Source organism: Vigna angularis, chromosome 8, assembly GCF_016808095.1.
Source record: "Vigna angularis cultivar LongXiaoDou No.4 chromosome 8, ASM1680809v1, whole genome shotgun sequence".
Lineage (NCBI taxonomy): Eukaryota > Viridiplantae > Streptophyta > Magnoliopsida > Fabales > Fabaceae > Vigna > Vigna angularis.
The window spans coordinates 2,439,138-2,460,704 of NC_068977.1; the positions used below are offsets into that span (position 1 = coordinate 2,439,138).

Here is a 21,567-nt window from a genome sequence, read left to right on the forward strand (position 1 = left end):
ACAATGAACAGTTAAAGCGTAAAATGAATAAGAAACTTGAGTGGAGAAACAGATTCAACTAGAAAATTTCAAAGAGACTAAGTTCAATAGATAAAAATGGGAAAGAAACCAAAACTTAAACCTCCCCAAATGGGAAAGAAACCTAAACCTAAACCCCTCTTTTTCGTCCACCGAACAGTCGACACTCCGGCGGCACTCCGGCGATGCTCCGGGACAGGTGGGACGAAGCGAGACCTTGAACGCGCCCCTAGTTCGCTGGGCCGGACGGAAGATGATGACGTCTTCGCTTTGTTGGCCAACGTCGGAGCTGCGGCGGCCGTGGATCGGAACCGACTGAAGGGGTTGAATAGCTCCGACACGACCTTCAACGTTGTCCGGCGGCACCCCGGCAAGCACTCCGTCGGACCTCTCTCTCTCGAACTCCCTTTCTCCAACTCTCTCGGCCTCTCTCTGTCTAGGTCACAACCTCCCTCCCAATGTTCGCGGTTCTCTCTCTACAATGTTCGAAATGAATTTCAAACTAAACTTCTAAACCTGCCTGCCCCTTGCCACGTCAGATATTTCATTAAAAACGTGGACCGCTCACATTTACACACGTGTCTAAATGTTGTCAAAACTGGTTGTCGAAGTATCATTTCCCTAAATTTATACTGTGATTAAAATTCAAATGAGGTGTGTGTCTCCTCCGTGCTTCAATGGCGGCGTTGAAGATAACACTGACTCCACCTTTGGAAGCAGAAAACGCATTAAAAACGTCGCTGAGGGAAGCTTTTGAGTCTCAGATAACATCTCTGAGACCCCCTTTCTCCTTAGCCATTCCAAGCCCCGACCAATACACCCTCCTCAACCGTGCCATCCTTCACGGCGTTTTAACGGAACCCCAATTCGCCAAAACCCACATCAAACACTTGCACGCCATCGTTACCGACGGCTACGCCACCTTCGTCACCCTCCTCCTCGTCAACCACCTCTACCCCAAACTCCTCACATCCGTCAAAACGCAACTACTTTGGCTCACTGATCAAACGGTGTGCGTTTTGGGTATCGGCTACGACGCCGTTTTGATCTCCCTTTTGCGCCAAATCGTCGGCGCCGATTGCAGCGATGGAAACTTGTGGCTCTGCTCCAAGTTGGTCACCCTCTTTCTGGAACACTGGGGCCGCTTATTAGAAGACTCGCCCCACGTTTTGTCGTTCGCGTTGTACACGTTTCTTAGGGTTTTAACAGATCATTATAGGGGTGGTAGCGTTGAAAAGTTGGAGACTTTGAAGCGGTTGGAGATTCATCTGTGCGTGAAGATAATGAGAGAGGAGTTTCACTTGTGTTTGAAATGAAGATAATGAGAGAGGAGTTTCACTTGTGTTTGAAAATTGGGAGGGATTTTATTCACTTGTTGCAGGATTTGGTTCATGTTCCCGAGTTTAGGGCTATGTTGAAAGACATTGTGTTTAATCCGTGTGTGTTTAATGTTGTGGGGTTTCAGTTTAAGGATGTTGCTCAGATTTACTCCACCAGGACTTCCAGCAGGTATTCTCTGCTGAGGATCAATCCTGACATGGAGACCCAATTGAGGTTTTTGCTTATAAGCATAAAGTTGGGGCATCAGAAGAGGCATCAGGTTTGGTTTGCTAAGAAGTTTTTGAATGAGCCTGATAAAGAGTTTGTTATAATTGATATTGTGAGGTTCATATGCTGTGCGCACCACCCTCCAAATGAGATCATTCAGTCTGATATCGTTCCTAGGTGGGCGCTTATTGGTTGGCTTTTGACCTCTTGTAGGAGGAACAATGTTGTGGCTAATGTGAAACTGGCTCTTTTTCGATGAAAGGGTGATACCATTATGAACATTGAGCCTGCGGTTCTGCTCATGGTGCATTCTATTCCAAAGTATGTTGACATTACTCATGCTCTTCTTGAGTTCTTATTGCATCTTGTGGACAGTTGTGATGTAGAAAGGAAGAGTGTCTTGGTTAAAGGTGTGTCATCGGCTTTTCAGTTGCTTGTGCGCAAAGGTGTCATTCGATCACTTGATGTCTTGATTTTTGTCCTGCTCTTCACCCTGCTTTGAAAGAGAGGCTGAAAAGGTTATTAGCATGTGGAAAGCTTGAAAGCTCTTGAAGGATTCTTCCTAAGATAATTGCTGCTTGGTAGCCAACAGTATTGAGTTTCTTCAAATTTTGTCCTCAATCTGAACCAATGTACATAGACTAGAATATGCTTGATAGAAGCATGTACCATAATTTCACTGGTAGCTAAGGAAATTATAGAATAGAAGTTTGTATCAAGTAGTAACTCAAATGTAGGTTTTGATTCTTGTAAATTCAATTGATAGTTTTAAGTTATAACATTGTAAAAGGTCCCCTATGGCCACTTTAAGTTTGGATTTCAAATGAAAAAGAAGACGTTGGGGAGGGTATTTCCTGTTTGTCACAATGGTGGAAGCTACCCTGTGTTGTGGATTGATACTTCAAATTTTTTTATTAAATACTTTTATCTTATTTAAATTAGTATCTAAACTTATCAAACAAGTTATTAACTGACTGAAACTTCCATAAAGTGAGACATGATTTGGTTATCGTTTCATGCATTGTCTTTAAAGAACATCATCCCTTATCTCCCACTTCCAGGTGCAATTATTCATCTTTTTATTCAACTATGTGGTTTGAGGAATGTAAGGACCGCACGTCCTTTTTAAAAGAAAAAGTGGGGAAGGGAGCAGCTGCACGTTTGAAGGAAATGGAGGGGGCGCACGTTCAGCAAAAGTGGGCGGCAACAGTTGGTGGTGGGTCTCTCCACCTTGAGTGCTTTTGGAGTTGGAAGGAGCACTCAAGGTGGAGAGACCCACCACCAACTGTTGCCGCCCACTTTTGCTGAACGTAAGCCCCCTCCATTTCCTTCAAACGTGCAGCTGCTCCCTTCCCCACTTTTTCTTTTAAAAAGGACGTGCGGTCCTTACAATCCTCAAACCACATAGTTGAATAAAAAGATGAATAATTGCACCTGGAAGTGGGAGATAAGGGATGATGTTCTTTAAAGACAATGCATGAAACCATAACCAAATCATGTCTCACTTTATGCAAGTTTCAGTCAGTTAATAACTTGTTTGATAAGTTTAGATACTAATTTAAATAAGATAAAAGTATTTAATAAAAAAATTTGAAGTATCAATCCACAACACAGGGTAGCTTCCACCATTGTGACAAACAGGAAATACCCTCCCTAACGTCTTCTTTTTCATTTGAAATCCAAACTTAAAGTGGCCATAGGGGACCTTTTACAATGTTATAACTTAAAACTATTAATTGAATTTACAAGAATCAAAACCTACATTTGAGTTACTGCTTGATACAGACTTCTATTCTATAATATCCTTAGCTACCAGTGAAATTATGGTACATGCTTCTATCAAGCATATTCTAGTCTATGTACATTGGTTCAGGACAAAATTTCAAGTAACGTCTTCTTTTTCATTTGAAATCCAAACTTAAAGTGGCCATAGGGGACCTTTTACAATGTTATAACTTAAAACTATTAATTGAATTTACAAGAATCAAAACCTACATTTGAGTTACTGCTTGATACAGACTTCTATTCTATAATATCCTTAGCTACCAGTGAAATTATGGTACATGCTTCTATCAAGCATATTCTAGTCTATGTACATTGGTTCAGGACAAAATTTCAAGAAACTCAATACTGTTGGCTACCAAGCAGCAATTATCTTAGGAAGAATCCTTCAAGAGCTTTCAAGCTTTCCACATGCTAATAACCTTTTCAGCCTCTCTTTCAAAGCAGGGTGAAGAGCATGACAAGAAATCAAGACATCAAGTGACCGAATGACACCTTTGCGCACAAGCAACTGAAAAGCCGATGACACACCTTTAACCAAGACACTCTTCCTTTCTACATCATAACTGTCCACAAGATGCAATAAGAACTCAAGAAGAGCATGAGTAATGTCAACATACTTTGGAATAGAATGCACCATGAGCAGAACCGCAGGCTCAATGTTCATAATGATATCCACCCTTTCATCGAAAAAGAGCCAGTCATAAAACAAAGCCAGTTTCACATTAGCCACAACATCGTTCCTCCTACAAGAGGTCAAAAGCCAACCAATAAGCGCCCACCTAGGAACGATATCAGACTGAATGATCTCATTTGGAGGGTGGTGCGCACAGCATATGAACCTCACAATATCAATTATAACAAACTCTTTATCAGGCTCATTCAAAAACTTCTTAGCAAACCAAACCTGATGCCTCTTCTGATGCCCCAACTTTATGCTTGTAAGCAAAAACCTCAATTGGGTCTCCATGTCAGGATTGATCCTCAGCAGAGAATACCTGCTGGAAGTCCTGGTGGAGTAAATCTGAGCAACATCCTTAAACTGAAACCCCACAATATTAAACACACACGGATTAAACACAATGTCTTTCAACATAGCCCTAAACTCGGGAACATGAACCAAATCCTGCAACAAGCGAATAAAATCCCTCCCAATTTTCAAACACAAGTGAAACTCCTCTCTCATTATCTTCACGCACAGATGAATCTCCAACCGCTTCAAAGTCTCCAACTTTTCAACGCTACCACCCCTACAATGATCTGTTAAAACCCTAAGAAACGTATACAACGCGAACGACAAAACGTGGGGCGAGTCTTCTAATAAGCGGCCCCAGTGTTCCAGAAAGAGGGTGACCAACTTGGAGCAGAGCCACAAGTTTCCATCGCTGCAATCGGCGCCGACGATTTGGCGCAAAAGGGAGATCAAAACGGCGTCGTAGCCGATACCCAAAACGTACACCGTTTGATCAGTGAGCCAGAGTAGCTGCGTTTTGACGGATGCGAGGAGTTTGGGGTAGAGGTAGTTGACGAGGCCGAGGAGGAGGGTGACGAAGGTGGCGTAGCCGTCGGTGACGATGGCGTGCAAGTGTTTGATGTGGGTTTTGGCGAATTGGGGTTCCGTTAAAACGCCGTGAAGGATGGCACGGTTGAGGAGGGTGTATTGGTCGGGGCTTGGAATGGCTAAGGAGAAAGGGGGTCTCAGAGATGTTATCTGAGACTCAAAAGCTTTCCTTAGCGACGTTTCTAATGCGTTTTCTGCTTCCAAAGGTGGAGTCAGTGTTATCTTCAAGGCCGCCATTGAAGCACGGAGGAGAGACACACCTCATTTGAATTTTAATCACAGTATAAATTTATCGACTCTTTTAAATAGAATAGAAAATAAATAGAAAAGAAATCTGAAAAATCATATCCAAATATTAAGAAGAAAAACTACTAAATGATTTGTAAATTTACATTTTTCTTAACTACTGCAAACTCTTTTCTCTTTTATCTCTTTTAAATTGGGACAGCTTGTCATAATAATTTTTTTAAATTAAAAAGAAATAAATAAGGGTGTAAAATTTGATTTTTTTTTTGTATATTTTATTATTATTATAATCTTTAAAATGAATATTAAGAAAAAAAATCTTTTGATACACTTAAATTTTTTAATTCATTTAATATTATTTTTAATTACTTTTTCTTTTTAGAAAAATATTAAATTTTATATTTTTATTATCATTTTATCTTTACATCTGTGTCAAGGTAAAAGTGTATTATTAGAAAACTGAATTTATTCTGTTGTTAATTTTTATAAAATAATAATATTTTAAGAATAATTTTTTATAATAATTTAATATTATTCATATGTCATTTTATGATTAATTTATATTAATATTTATAATTATTATTATTAATTATGATATAATTTTGAACAAATTACCTAATATCATATAAATAATATTAAAATATTATAAAAAAGATGTTATCAAATTATCATGTCGTTTTTATAATAGTTGGAAGAGTCCGGTCCACAATCTTATGGGAAGAATGCACAGGACGTGATGATGAGGGTCATAAATAAGTAATAAAGGCACGGACAGATACGTGGCAGTGAACAATCCTGTGCGGGCAGTGCATGGGCTATACGTTACCGACTATTGCTGGTGCGGAGTTCCTGGGAGCGGTGCGTAATTTTGTTAAATGGAAGCGGTGCGTAATTTTGAAAATATATTGGAGATAAAAAAGAAAAATATATTTAAGTTATATTTAATCTCAGTTTCTAAATGATACATCATGAAGTATATCATAATAGAAAACCATCTTTCTATTCATTATGTGATTATTTATTCACATTTAATTTTACATTAAATATTTATATATATTAATGTAAAATTAAAGACAAGATAAAATTAAATTAAACTTAAATTTAATGTTTATATTGTGTATGTTTTAAATGATTATAATAAAAATAATAAATACAGATTAAAACATAACTAGATAAATTATCAACAGTGTATAATAGTGACTATTAATTTCCCAAACATTAGTGTTATAAGTAGGAAGGAAACTCTCCAGTCTTTGTTTAGGGTTTGTTTTGGTACATTAGTTTTATATTTATTAAAGTTAATATTAATTTAAATATATTTTTCTCTCAATTCTTTTATACATATTTTATAGATAAAATTGATTGAAACTTCAAGTTCCAAAATAAATAATATCTTAAATATGTTAATTAATTCTAACAATATTATCTCAAACTTACAATATCATTTTAAAAAATGAATTTTAAATTAATTTAATTTTATAAAATTAATATATAAAATTTACATCCATTCATATATTATAAATTCATTTTACTTTTAATCTTTTGGTTGATTCCACCATTACATTTTAGAAAATTGGTGAAAATTTAAACAAAATTTATTAATATTAATCTTTTGGTTGATTCCACCATTACATTCTTATCCCAATTTATTTTTTTTGTTGGGGAGAATGTAAAGTCCATTAAAAATAATAATAATAAATTAAATATATATATATATATATATAAAATAAAATAAAATAATATGATTGCAAAATGACAAAGAATCTTTCATAAGTAAATAGTGAACAAGATACTTTTGGTGGTGAAATCAAAATATTATTTTTTATAAAATAATATTCTTAATAAAATATTAAATAAATAAATAAATAAATAAAAAGACAAAATTACTTTCAGAAGTGGAATTAAGGGGAACAACTTTTTATAATGAGATTTAAATATTATTTATAATAAAATATTATTATTAAAAAAAAAACTAAATAATGCCAAATTTTAGCCTATAAATAGCAAGCATGAGGAAGGCTGAAACTTGTGTAAGACCTTGGAAATTTAACACCGTAAACCACCTGTCAAATCAAAATTAATGCACTAAAACCCTGCTCAGACCATTAAAAACCCACTCACTAACTCTGACGCGCAACTGCCAAGTGTCAAAATGGAACATTCTGAATTCAGTAGTGGAAGACAGGTGTCCGTATGAGAGAGTGCGTCCGTTTGACCTTGGGGAGAAAACTGATTTTTTTGAAAACCTTCTTCCCACCCTTCTTCCTCCTAAAAACTGACTTTTCATTTTCTCCACCTTCTCTGATAGAGACCTTTTACATTACTGATCGTCCTTAACGCTCGTCATTACTGTTTGGACGATCGGTTTGATTGTAATCCTTTTCTTTACCGATCGTTCTTACTGATCGTCACCACTGATCGGTAAGGACTCTTGGACGATCGGCTGTACCGTTCGTCAGGTTTTGTTGACTTCTCGCTACTGTTCCTGTTGTCTTCTCACTGACGATCGACTCTACTCTCGGACGATCGGTCGTACCGATCGACCGGTCCTGGTGTCTTCTCACTGTCGACCGTCTATACTCTCGGACGATCGGTCGTTCCGTTCGACAGGTTCAGTTGTCTGCTCTCTACCGATCATCTCTATTCTAAGACGATCGGTCTAGGAAGCTGCTCGGTCTGCGTTTTACTTTTCTTAGTTGTTTCTTCTTTTTCCTGTATAAATACTTTGTTTGATTGTAATTTCTGTAACTTTTCAATACAATTCATTTTCAGTTTGTTCTTTCTGGTTTTCTCTTTCTCGTTTCTCTGATCACTTACATGGTATCAGAAGACAAATACTTTTCTGTTCTATTCTCATGGCTTTCTCCATTTCCACCACCGATTATCTTTCTAACCCGCTAATCCTTTGTTTCTCCATCCCGGTGAGAACCCAGCTCTTGTTCTTGTCACTCCTCTCCTTTCTGACAACAACTATCAACAATGGCGGCATGATATGCTCGTTGCTCTTGAAACCAAGAATAAAGAAAAATTTGTTCTTGGTACTGTTTCTTGGCCTCCTGTGATGATGTCCTTCACCAAGCCTGGAAACGCTGCAACAAGATGGTGATTTTCTGGTTGACGCGATCCATGACGCTTCCCATAAAACAATCCATTATGTGGATGGAATCTGCCTACGAAATTTGGACTGATCTCTTTCAACGTTTTTCTCATGGTGATAAGTTTCGTATTGCTGATCTTCAAGAAGCTCTTCACTCTTGCAAACACGGTGATTCCACTGTATCTCAGTATTATACTCGTCTTCAAATAATTTGGAAAGAGCTTTCTCTGTATCAAACCATTCTTGTCTGTACCTGTCATTCTCCTTGCAATTGTGGATTATTGATCAAGATTCAACAAGAGCGTAGTGATGATTCTGTAATTAAGTTTCTACGTGGGTTAAACGATGAATTCTCTTCTGTACGTTCGCAAATCATGCTAAAGGAACCCATGCCGACTCTTACCAAAACTTTTTCTTTGATTCTTCAACAAGAACGCGAATTTCACAATTCTTCCTCACAAATTCCACAAGATTCCATGGCCAATTTCAATTCTCACGATCCTCAGTACAAGCCTTATAAGATCGATCGTCCTAGTGTTTCTTCTGGTCGTGGACGCGGACGCATTCCTAAATATGGTGGTCGTTCCAAATACTGCGATCATTGCAAACGAACCAATCATACTTCTAATAATTGTTGGATCAAATATGGTCTTCCTCAAGGTTATAAACCCATCATCAAACCTAATTCTGCCATCTCCAATCCTTCTGCCAACCTGACTGATGGTGTTTCACACACCTCCACTGATTCTTCCGCTGATAAAACTCAAATTCCTTGCACCTTTTCTCAAGATCAGTATGACGCCATTCTTGGTTTATTGAAACAGTCTCAATCTCCTACTACTAGGGAGGCCAGTGTTAATCAATGCACTCCACAGTCCTCAAGTTCTTTTCTTCACCTAATTCTTCTTCTTGGATTATAGATAGTGGCGCTACTGATCATATATGTTCTTCAAAATTTCTTTTTCATTCTTTACATCCCATCACTCCTATTTCGATACGTTTACCAAATCACAGTTTTGTTACTGCTAAATTTTCTGGTACTGTCATTTTAGGCAATTTGATTTTGCATAATACTCTTTTTGTTCCCAATTTCTCTGTTCATCTTATTTCTATTTCTAAACTATTACATTCCAATAATTTCCTCATCGTTTTTCATCAAAATAGCTGTCTCATTGTGCAAATGGATACTTACCAGACGATTGGAGTAGCTAAGAAATACAAGGGCCTTTTTTATCTTCTTAGCAATAATCCAACAACTACATCTGAATTAAACATTTTTCATTCTGCTTTTCATAATAGTTCTAGTGATTCTTGTAATCTGTGGCACATGAAACTTGGACATCCTTCAAATAAAGTTTTTCAAACTTTAGCCTCTCAATATACTGATATTTCCTTTCAATCTATTGATGATTGTGATGCTTGTGCTTTTGCCAAACAAAAATGTCTTCAATTCTCTGTTAGCAAAACTAAATCTCCTTGTTTCTTTCATCTCATTCAAGTTGACATTTGGGGCCCCCTTTCTATTTCTTCTATTGATGGATACAAATATTTTGTAACTGTTGTTGATGATTATAGTCGTTTCACATGAATTCTTCTTTTGAAACACAAATCTGATGTTAAAACCTTACTTCCAAAATTGATTCTTTTAACTTAAAACCAGTATTCCTGTACACTTAAAATTCTAAGATCTGACAATAGCAAAGAATTTCTTCTTAATGATTTTTATTCTACTAAAGGTATTTTTCATGAAACTACTTGTGTTGCTACTCCTCAACAAAATGGCATTGTTGAAAGGAAGCATCAACATATTCTTAATGTTTGTCGTTCTCTCCTTTTTCAATCTAAAGTTCCTAACATTTTTTGGTCTTATGCTATAAAACTTGCCATTCACATTATTAATAGACTTCCAACACCATTTCTTCACAATAAATCTCCTTATGAATTAGTTTATTCTATCAAACCTGATTTTTCAAATCTGAAAGTCTTTGGATGCTTATCATACTCCAGCTCTGCTACTGCAGGACGTACAAAACTTGATTCCAGATGTACTAAATGCATTTTTCTTGGATACAAATCTGGAACCAAAGGGTTTGTGCTGTATGATTTGCATTCACATTCTATTATCCTTTCACGCCATGTCATTTTTCATGAATATATTTTTCCCTATAAAAATTGTTCTACTTCACCTTCCTCTCCTACACATGATGATAATTTTGATGTTATTTTCTTTGATTTTCCTACTGTTCTACCTATTCCCACTGCTTCAAATCATTCACCTAGTAACATTTCTCATCCTACTTCTGATAGTATCATTATTCCCACTGTTGAACAAAGAATTTCTCTTAGAAACAAAACTCGACCTAACTATCTTGATCATTACTACTGTGGTACTACTTCTGGCATTCAACCAACCCATACTACCTGTAAGGCCTTTAAAAAAAAAAAAACGTGGCAGCCGAAGAGCGCGCCACCTCAGCGACTGATAGGTGTAAACTTTACTTGTTTTTGTTGCTTAAATTGTAGTGAGTTTGAGTAAGTTTTAGGGTTAATTCTCATGAAAAGTGTATAATTGTTGATATAAGTATAATTTTGATTGTTTAAATGTTTTTTAATGCTTTTGTTGTTTATTTTGATGAAAAATCAGGATTGGATACCATAAAAGACTTGGACCACACTCATAGGTGCAGTTTTGCCGAGAGGATCGCGCCTGGGTGCAAGAAAAAAAGGGCGCCGGGCGCGAGATAAAAAGGGGCGCCGGGCGCAACTTAGAAGAAATGGGACCCTCGTCGCAAATGAGCGGACGCTCGTCACATAGCGAGCGCACGCTCGTTTCATAGCTAGAGGACGCTCGTCCAGCACAGCAGAGGACGCTCGTCCAACGCGCAGAGGACGCTCGTCCAGAGCGGCAGAGGACGCTCGCCCAGCAGGCAGAGGACGCTCGTCCAGAGTGAGGACGCTCGTCCAGCAGGACGCTCGTCCAGCAGAGGACGCTCGTCCAGCAGAGGACGCTCGTCCAGAATAGGAGAGGACGCTCGTCCACGTTCGTCCAGCAGAAGCACGTTCGTCCAGCAAGTGGACGCTCGTCCATAAAATGACCAAGAGAGGACGCTCGTCTAGAATTGGGCCGCTTGTCCCGTCCAGAAAATTGGACGCTCGTCCAGAAATGACCCGTGACTCAATTATTGTACCCTTCTTTATATCAGACTCCAGAGGCAGTTGCAGAAGGGGGATCTGGAACGGGGAGGAGCAGAGGGACGCTGCTGCAGCTTCTCCAAGGGGCTTCCATGGTGGAAAAACTCCAATTTCCACCATCCAATCCATCATTTCTCTCTTCTATGTTGTATATGTGTAGCTAAAACTCCATTTCACTGGGGTTGAGAGTAAATTTCTGAAACTCTTTGTAATTTCTCTATTAATGCATGATCTTGTATGAATTTTGTGTTCTATCTTTATTTTTCATGCTTTTGATGGAAATCTGAGCTATTTGAACGGTTCTCTCTTGAACCCTTCTCCTTCTCTCTTCTGCAACTTACCACCATTATCTCCATTCACGTTTCAGCACTGTAGGAACGTTCCCTGCACCGCAAGCTTCATTTTAAGCCGAACAACTTCCGGTTCTGGTAAGTTCACTTGGACGATCGGTTCTGGAGTTCCTGTAAACTGTTTTCAGCTGCATGCAACGGTGTAGGCTAAACCTTTCCTTTTCTTTTGGTTAGTTTAGTTGGAGAGTTTAAGAGAAACGTGGAGAGAGCTTCTTTTAGACGAGTCAAGATCCACCCCTTTAGGACGTTCGCTACTGAATCCGGGTAAGGGAAGCTTATTGTGATTTAATTTATACTGTGTGTTGTATGCATGTTCGGTATGGATTGTATGCATGAATTGTATGCTGATGTATTAGTTATGAACGATCGCTGTTACACTGAATGAATGTGGTATGCATTGGTTGATTCGTATGCTGATGGTTGCTTGGTATGAATGATTAATGAGAATCTTATAAAGTAAGTAATTTGATATTTGGATACGATGTATAAAGTATGAACCGATGTATGATAATATGAATTATGTAATGTATGAGATTTATGGTGGAGGTAGATTATAAGATATGCATCGTATGAAAAATGTGAAATTATTGTTGATGAAAAATCTGGAAAATATACTAGTCCTTACTTTGATAAGGCACGCTCGTCATCGAACGGTCTTCTACCGTTCGGTTTTCCCTGACAATGATTTAGAGTAGAAATTCTTTCATTTGGAAAGGATTCGACTTAAGAACGAGCGTCCCCTTTTGAAATGCTATTTGAGCGTTCGTCCTAATAGCGCTCGGTTTATACCAAGCGTTCGTCTTAAGTAGCGCTCGGTCTTACACTGAGCGTTCGTCCTAAATTGTGCTCGGTCATCTATTGAACGTTCGTCCTAAGTGGCGCTCGGTCTCAGACCGAACGCTCGTCCATTTCCGTAAACTGTAACGAGCGAGAATAGCGCTCGTCCTTAATTCCCATAAGCGTTCGTCCTAAATTTAAATAGCGTTCGTCCAAGTCTTCGGTGACGTTCGTCCAAATTATTTATTAAACGCCTACTTTCGCGCTCGGTCATTGACTGGCGGTTTGTCCCCTGAATTAAATTGTGTTCGGTTTATTTTATTCAACCAAGTTGTGAGGTATCTACCCATTGGATTCGTTCCAGAGTCATTGAACTTAAATTATTCTAAGTATTTTCCCGATCGTACTAGAGTTAGATCATTTAACTAATTCAAGAAGTCTTTCTCGGTCTCGCCCTCGACGTTCGTCCTCGTTATGAAGAGGAGTGAACGTTCGTTTTTTTAAGAAAGTGGAACATAGAATGAAAATGTACTCAAGAGGATAAATTAAGATGTGCGAACACTATGAGAACTGAAATTGTGATTTTGGATTTTGAACGAGCGTTCCAGGGTGGAACGAATCTTGAATGGATATTGAGATTGTAAAGTATGAATGTGGCAAGCTTAGCTGGCGGGTCATCCTGATATTCCGTGAGTGCTCGTTCTCAACTAGAGAGGAGTATGTCATGCGTGGGAATGGCAGGAGGTCTTAGTCCATAACTGTAACTTGGACAGAACGGACTAACCTCAGGTGGCTGCTGACGAGTATTACAGCTATCCCACCTGGGTGCACGGACGTCGTAGCTACACAGAATTCATACAGTCCGGACAGTCGGTCTAGTATCAGGATTTTGGATGAAATTTATGTATGAATTGAATGTATATGTTGTGAACTTACTTGCTGGAATTGAGATGTATAAACTGTATGTTTTGGTTTGAATTAAATTCAATAAGCTTACCCTGTGTCTCTTTCTTGTGTTGTCGTTCATCCTTGAACCTTCGTCTTGTCTATGCAATGATCATCCGTGTGGATGTGAGCAGATGGAGAGGCGTTACTGGAAGAAATGCTGGAAGAAGAAAATTTGGAGGAAGCCAACCTCGTAGAAGTAGAAGTGAAGGCCGAACAGTGAGGGCGTTCGGTTTTTAGTTATAGTAGTTAGAATAGCGAGCGGCTGTGAACGAGCGCTCTTTTGTGGATTGTAAATAGTTGGACGTTCGGTCATTGTTTTGTAAACCGTTCTTCCTTATCTTTTTGTGAACTCTCGTTAAATTATGTACATTAGCGGCCGTTCGGCCTCTTTCGTTATTGTCGTGCCCTTTGTTTAAAATTGTTTTGAATTATTAATATATGTGATTATTCTAAGTATATAGTTGATGACTGTATAATTTTGGGATGTTACAGAAACCATGTTTCAAACCAAGAAATAGTGTGGTGGCTCCCATTTTTCATTTCATTTCCAACGTGAATGATATAAACCATGCTATTGTCTTCCAAAAACCGTGGGCTGCACTTGAACTTGGTGGTCCCTTTTCTTTATCTCAAATGTTTTCCAAATCAGAATAATATTCTTCTTTCTCAATGGCAGCCCCCACTTTTGTCCATATGCATGCTACATTTTGCCAACCCCATCTCAACAAAACCGTGAGTGATAACTGTGGTAGCTCTTTGCACATAAAAACAGTCACATATGTTAGCTATAAAAAAAACGTGACATTGGCTTAAAAATGTGGCAGCCATACAAATTATTCTTAGTTTAAAATAGGCTTAATTACCTACTTAGTCCCCATGTTCGGAGGTAATTTGCTGTTTAGTACCCAGTTTTAAAAATGTAGGCATTTGATACCTATGTTTTGAAATTTGTATCAATTGAATCCTACCCACTTAACGCCGTTATAAATCTAACGTTTTTCTAACATCAACTTTGAATTGTGGACGAGCGGTAGTGGACGAGCGTCCTCTTAGTGGACGAGCAATTGATAACACTCGCCCTGTGGACGCAAGTACGTTCAGTGGACGCTCGTCCAGCGAAGCGAACGCCCAGTCAGGCAGAAGAGGACGCTCGTCCAGCGAAGCGAACGCCCAGTTAGGCAGAAGAGGACGCTCGTCCAGCGAAGCGAACGCCCAGTCAGGCGGAAGAGGACGCTCGTCCAGCGATGCTCGTCCACTAAGAGGACGCTCGTCCACAATTCAAAGTTGATGTCAGAAAAACGTTAGATTTATAACGGCGTTAAGTGGGTAGGATTCAATTGATACAAATTTCAAAACATAGGTATCAAATGCCTACATTTTTAAAACCAGGTACTAAACAGCAAATTACCTCCGAACATGGGGACTAAGTAGGTAATTAAGCCTTAAATAAACTAAGGGATTCTAAAGAGGTGTATACGAACGGTAAAATATGCTATTACACATATACATACAACAGACATGACTTTATCAAGAATACTGGTTACAATAGTGCTTTGCCGAACACTCAAGCACAGCAATTTAGGACGAGGACGTTCGTCCTCGACCAGGATTCTACCCAGATGACAGAATCCCATTTCCATGATTTTTGCTAAGAAAACTGAACGGTCAGTGACCGTCTCAGTAACGAACGTATAATACCATGTAAATAAAAAGGGTAGACATTTATCAGAGAACACTCAAATACAAACAGTGCTTGGCCGAACGCTCAAGCACAACATTTTTACACAAGGACGCTCGTCCTCAACCAAGGATTTATCCAAATGACATAATCAACATTTCAACCATATTACCAAGGAAAACCGAACGGTGAATAACCGTTCAGTACGAACGTACATGTTCATAAAAATTCTCTTACAAATCATTTTTCATTTCCAGTTCATTTCTCATAGTTCCATTCGTTCACATCACACAAATCTCATATTTCATACGACTCATATCATGTAATTTCATATATTTCATTTCATCAAATCAGCGAATGTTCATGCATCTAAATCACATCCAATTCATCATATATTATTCTCATGCAGTGAATAACGAACGTTCATATCATTCAATTTCATCAATCATCATCCATCATACTCATACGAACGTTCACATACAGCATGCATCAACAACAATTATATTAAATAAGCTTCCCTTACCTGGAAAATGACCGAACATTCACAAACGCACACAAACGCTTCTCCACTCAAATTCCACTAGCCAACGCTCGTTAATCCACTGTACGAGCGAACCCCAAATACCAAAATCAGAACTACTCTACTTTGAGAAAGATGACGAACGTATCACTCAGAATTGAGTTTGCATGCAAGGAAAACGAACGTCTAGAGAGAATGGAAAGACTTACTAGCTTAGTCTTCACGAACCGAACGTCTTCTCTAGAAGCCCTGGATGTCGTGCGTCCTTCCACAGTGCCGGAAATACAGATCGGAGGAGATTAAACGGGTGGTATCTTAGAGTGAGAAAGGGTGCAGAGGGTGTAGAGAGAAGGAGGAGAGAATTGGGGGTTTTCAGAAATGAAGCAAAGAGAGGGACGTGTAGAGTGAGTGGGGAATATGTTCAGAATTCCCACTTGCCGCCGAGCGCACGTCCACTCTGGCAGTTGTGCTGGCATCGCACTCCGCCGCTTCTCTGACAACCCATAACGGACGGTCGACCACTCTACAGTTGCCACGCGTCTTCCACCATCGCCGATCGCACGTTCACACGCTGGCAACACGTTCTCCACTATGCCTCTGACTGCCATGCTGGACGAACGTCCACTCCCAGGCAGACACGTGTACTCCACTACGCCGAACGCACGTTCACTCTGACTGTAGATGTCGGACGTCCACTCCCAGGTGGACACGTGTATTCCACTACCGCTGAACGCACGTTCGCACCATGCCAGTCAGCTTTCCACCAATGTTCCTGACTCACCTCCACGTGCGACACCTGACGTTTGTTGGTGGTGCGTCAGGCGCTGCTGTCGACCATGTGCGTCGCTGAGGTGGCTCATCCTCCTGCTGCCACGTGGACTCCATTGAGCGTATGCATTTTTTGAGGCCTGACATAAGGGGAGCTAGATCTTTTGTTTGATTGCTGATATATACTGTGTTTGATGCAAATATGGGAAGAAGGGGATGAAAAATTTGGGGTTTCTGGAAAACCTGCGATTCTGCAGAATTCTGCAGAAACGCACGCTCATCCAAATGGCTCGACCAATTAGTGGTTGGCCAAAATATTGAACGTTCGTCCGCACAGTGCTCGACTAGTGGTCGGTTAGAATATCAAGAACGTTCGGTTTTGTGTTCGGAGAGCATTAGCGTTCGTCCTTCTTTCTTAGTATACCGTTCGGTTGAGACTTGTGCTCGGTTAAGTGTGGTTCGGTGAGGATGGTAGACGCTCGTCCTAATTTGGTAGTCTCAGCTGGTGAACCTGAGCGTTCGGTCTTAAATCTGATGTCCTTATGTTTAAATATTGAACGTTCGGTGTTGGTGAAATAGTGATCGTTGGCGTTCGCCTTCCAAATGGTATCCCCCAAAAGTGATATTTAGCGTTTGGTCCGGGTTCTGTATTAGAAATTATAAGCGTTCGATTTGATGAAGTATTCTCAGGTTCATATCGTGAGCGTTCGGTCTTAATTCGAATTCTAAGGCTTGAATCTTGAACGTCCGTTTTGGTGAATTAGTGAGTGTAGCGTTCAGACTTTATTTGATATTCTAAGTTTGACTCTTGAACGTTCGGTTTTGATGTATTAGAAAGTATAAACGTTCGTTCTTAACTTGGTATTCTCGGGTAGCAATCTTGAGCGTTCATTCTTAACTTGATAGTGTTAAGTGTGGATATTGAGCGTCCAATATTTTTATGTGATTAGTAAAATATAGCGTTCGACTTGGAACAGGTATTCCGAGGTTTAGACTCAAAGCGTTCGGTCTTCATAAGGGTTGATCTTTTAGCGCTCGTTCAAACAATGATGAATTCAATATCGTGTCCAATGGTTTCGCGTTCGGCCTAGGATCCGATAACGTCCGTTCTCATAGTATTCAGGAATTAGAGTTCGGCAGAGAGTGTTCGGCCTTAAACTTTGGGTCTCGAATGATCGGTTTTGGAGTATTCGTGAACGTTCTGTAGATCACATTCGCCAGATAGCGTGCGTCAGATAGTGTTCGTCCAAATGGTGTTCGGCCTTGATATTAGAGCGCTCGGTCAAATAGTGTTTAATTCAATAGGGTATTCGATGGTTTAGCGTTCGGCCTAAGTGCTCGGTCATAGCGTTCGGCCCAATAGTGCTTAATTGAACATGGCGTTCGGTTTTAGCGTTCGGTCAAATTTTGTTAAATCTCTTAGCGTCCGTCCAATTGGCATAGTGGCGTTCGGCTTATAACGCTCGGTGGAATAGTGTTCGTCCATCCAATGGTCTGCAAATGGTAATGGGTTTTAAGTTCTCTTGAATTGAATTATGTGCAAAATGTTTGGAAAATATATACTGTGATGTGATTTATGATAATGTATGAGATATGTTGGATTTAATGTGATATTATGGGGGCATCTGGTTATTCATGACTTGGGATAAGGTTCAAAGTAACAGTATGATTCATGGACGTAATTCCATGATCCTCAAGGAGAGGATACATGGTGGTGTTTTGGGGTTGTATAGAATGATTACATGGTAGCTCAGTTTTGGGGGTCATCCTGAATCTCCAATGGTCTTTCTTCTCATGTAGAGAGGATTGAACATGTGGTGAGGAGTAGCAGGAGGTCCTAGTCTTGGATGCTTCCATATGATCCAAGGTGAGTGATAACGGATTAACCTCGTGATTGTGGCCGGGCAGGAGTGCCCAAAAGTTCCACCCGGCGGTAGTGCCCAAGTTTCACAAGGCGGTAGTGCCATGGCGGGAGTGCCCAAATTTCATAAAGCCACCATGAGTGCAAGACCCGCCATAGCTCGGTAATCATTCTAGTCCGGACGAGTCGGTCTATAAAGCAATAAGTCGGGGTTTTAAAGTAACAAGTCTTGTGATGTCAGTTTACTATGTTTGGATGACTTTTGCATATCATGTGAGATTATATAACATGTTTTTTTTATATCTAGCTCACCCTTGCATTGTTTGTGTTGTGTGCTGTTTGGGTATGTTTCTTTGGCGATGATCATCCACTTGGATGGGAGCAGATGACGGGGAGGATACTTTGGAGACAGCTCTTGATGGAGACGGCAGTGCTGCAGCTTAGATGTGCTAGCTTTTATTCCGAGGAACTCATATTATTTGGAAGAACTTTTGAGTGTTTAAATTTTTAATTGTCCCATAAATTCCAGGGAGAAATTCTAATACTCTAGTCGGAAATTTCGCACTATTCTAAGGATGACTGTAATCCTTGATTAACTCTTGACTGCTTTCCTATATTATGCATGATGACGTCTTTATTATATATGCATGACGTATATAATTGGGATGTTACAACAGAAGTCAAAGCCGAGCCTTAGAGCGCTCGTTCATATTAGAAGTTTAGATGTTAGCTTTTATTTTGACGCTCGGTTAATTGTTTTTGTAAAACCGTTCGTCCCAAACTTCCAGTATTTCTGCATTGCTGTATGGAATTATGTAATTGAAGCTTTTTGGCTTTTGAATCCTATCTTAGTGTAAAGACTACATTGTTTTACTGTTAAATGTAATTAAATTCTGATTTATGGTAATTACTGTATTTTGGGATGTTACATTAGTGGTATCAAAGCAGTTTTGTTCTTTTAAGGACACTATAGGTTATGAGTACACTGTGTTTTTGCTGTGTGCTTATTGTATGTTTAATGAGTTATTTTTTTTAACTCCTTGAACATGACTAACGTTCGTTTTTCTCTGTGTCTTAGAGAACAAATGGCACCTAGACTCCCTCCCCCACCTCAGCCCAATGAATCTGAGGCGCCCAACAACACTAGGTTGTTGGAGACAGTTATTGAGAGGCTATAACACCAGAACACCACACTAATGGAGCAGAATGCAGTTGCCCTACAGAGTTTGGAGGCCGCACGCGCCAACTCTGAAGCCACTCAAAGGCAGTTAATGGAAATCATTGCTGCTACCAGAGGTACGCCTGGAGCTTCCTCTTCCAACGCTACTCACCAGACCGAGTGGAGCTTGGAGAGCTTCCTTCAACACCATCCGACCAAGTTCAGTGGGAAATGCCTCCCTGATGAGGCAGATCAGTGGCTAAGGGACATGGAGAGGATTTTCAACGCCAAGAGATGCCCGGATGAGAACAGGTTGGCGTTTACAGAATATCTACTAACTGGAGAAGAAAGCCACTGGTGGGCGAGCATGAGAGCTATCCTGACGGACGCCCAAAATCCTATCACCTGGGAAGTATTCCAGAGCAAGTTTTATGAAGAATACTTCCCTGACAGCGTCCGTTTTGCCAAGGAAGTGGAGTTTCTGCAGCTGGTTCAAGGTGGGATGTCCGTTTCTGAATACACCAACAAGTTCAAACACCTTGTCAGGTTCAATATGATGGCCACCAGTGAAGAGTGGCAGTGTAGGAAGATTGAGAACGAACTGAGAAGCGACCTGAAGGTTTTGATTTCCAGCTTATGTATACGGACGTTTCCTGCTATGCCTTGGGGTGCGACCAAGACTGAAAACGTTCGTCCTAATGGTGTCCGGTTTAATAGTGTTTGATTTTGAGTGTTCGGTCTTGATATATTAGTGAGTATAAGCGTTCGTTCTTAATTTGGTATTCTTGGGTAGCAATCTTGAACGTTCGGTTTAAGTTGGTATTCTTAGGTTTGGATCTTGAGCGTTCGCCCTAGGTTTAATTGTGATTGTGAGCGTTCGGCCTTAAGTCAGTATTCTTAGGTTTAAATCTTGAGCGTTCGGCCTTGGTTTAATTGTGATTGTGAGCGTTCGGCCTTAAGTTAGTATTCTTAGGTTTCAATCTTGAGCGTTCGGCCTTATTGTATTAGTGATTGTGAGCGTTCGGCCTTAAGTTGGTATTCTTAGGTTTCAATCTTAAGCGTTCGGTCTTGGTACATTAGTGATGGTTAGCGTTCGGTCTTGATGATGTTTATTCTCAGTTAGTGATCGTTCATAGGGAACGTTCGTTCTCGATGATGTTTATCCTCACGAAGTACTCGTCAAAGGTAATGTTCGGACTTGATGAGGCTTGATCGTTGGGTGTTCGTCCAAACAGTAGTCGATTCGTTATGATGTTCTGTTTTAGCGTTCGTCCTAATAGTGTTTAATCCAAGATGGTGTTCGGTTTTTTCGTTCGGCCTAATAGTGTTGAAGTCAATTTGGTGCTCGGTTTAGCGTTCGGCCTAATTGTGTTGAATCAAATATAGTGCTCGGTTTTAGTGTTCGGCCAAATAGTGTTCGGCCAAGTAGCGTTCGGCAAATAATGTCCGGCCAAATAGTAATCGTCCAAATAGCTTTCGGCAAATAGTTTTCGGTCAAATAGTGTTCGGCCAAATAGTGTTCGGCCAAATAGTGTTCGGCCAAATAGTGTTCGGCCAAATAGTGCTCGACCAAATAGTGTTCGGTTCTAAGTCCATTTGCTCTTGTTCTGGGTTGAATTGAGTGTGCACAATGTTTGGAATATATATACTGTGATGTGATTTATGTGAAAAGTATGTGAATGCATGAGATATGTTGGATTTATCGCGATAATATGGTGGTATCTGGTTATTCATGACTTGGGTTAAGTTTCAAAGTAACAGTATGATTCATGGACGTAATTTCATGATCCTCAAGGAGAGGATACATGGTGGTGATTTGGGGTGTATAGAATGATTGCATGGTAGCTCAGTCTTGGGGGTTTTCCTGACACTCCAATGGTCTTTCATTCTCAAGTAGAGAGGATTGATCCATGTGGTGAGGAGTAGCTGGAGGTCCTAGTCTTGGAGGCTTCTAGTATGCTCCAGGGCGTGGAACGGACTAACCTCGTGAGGGTGGTAGGGTGGAACCCATTGGCAATGGCTTTGCAAAGTAGTAGAGGCCACCACGAGTGCATAACCCGCC

The 21,567-nt window shown here is 39.9% G+C and overlaps 3 protein-coding genes, 1 long non-coding RNA gene and 1 pseudogene across 4 annotated transcripts; 4 read left to right on the forward strand and 1 right to left on the reverse strand.

Moving 5' to 3' along the window:
- Positions 1-577: 577 nt before the first annotated feature.
- Positions 578-2,146, forward strand: LOC128193450 (uncharacterized; annotated as a pseudogene).
- Positions 2,147-3,306: 1,160 nt separating this feature from the next.
- LOC128193651 (uncharacterized) lies at positions 3,307-5,185 on the reverse strand. Its single transcript, XM_052867675.1, has one exon. It carries the CDS (start codon positions 5,144-5,146, stop codon positions 3,737-3,739), a length of 1,410 nt encoding a protein of 469 aa, XP_052723635.1. The 5' UTR covers positions 5,147-5,185; the 3' UTR covers positions 3,307-3,736.
- Positions 5,186-8,281: 3,096 nt separating this feature from the next.
- LOC108318959 (uncharacterized) lies at positions 8,282-9,172 on the forward strand. Its single transcript, XM_017549957.2, has one exon. It carries the CDS (start codon positions 8,282-8,284, stop codon positions 9,170-9,172), a length of 891 nt encoding a protein of 296 aa, XP_017405446.2.
- A 2,323-nt stretch (positions 9,173-11,495) lies between these two features.
- LOC108319024 (uncharacterized) lies at positions 11,496-19,092 on the forward strand. The gene is made up of 4 exons (XR_001831237.2): positions 11,496-11,632; positions 11,812-11,872; positions 11,969-12,058; positions 18,732-19,092. It is a non-coding gene; the product is annotated as an uncharacterized LOC108319024 (long non-coding RNA).
- A 450-nt stretch (positions 19,093-19,542) lies between these two features.
- On the forward strand, positions 19,543-20,229 carry LOC108318958 (uncharacterized). The gene has a single exon (XM_017549955.1). The coding sequence runs from the start codon at positions 19,543-19,545 to the stop codon at positions 20,227-20,229; it is 687 nt and encodes a 228-aa protein (XP_017405444.1).
- The last annotated feature ends 1,338 nt before the right edge of the window (positions 20,230-21,567 follow it).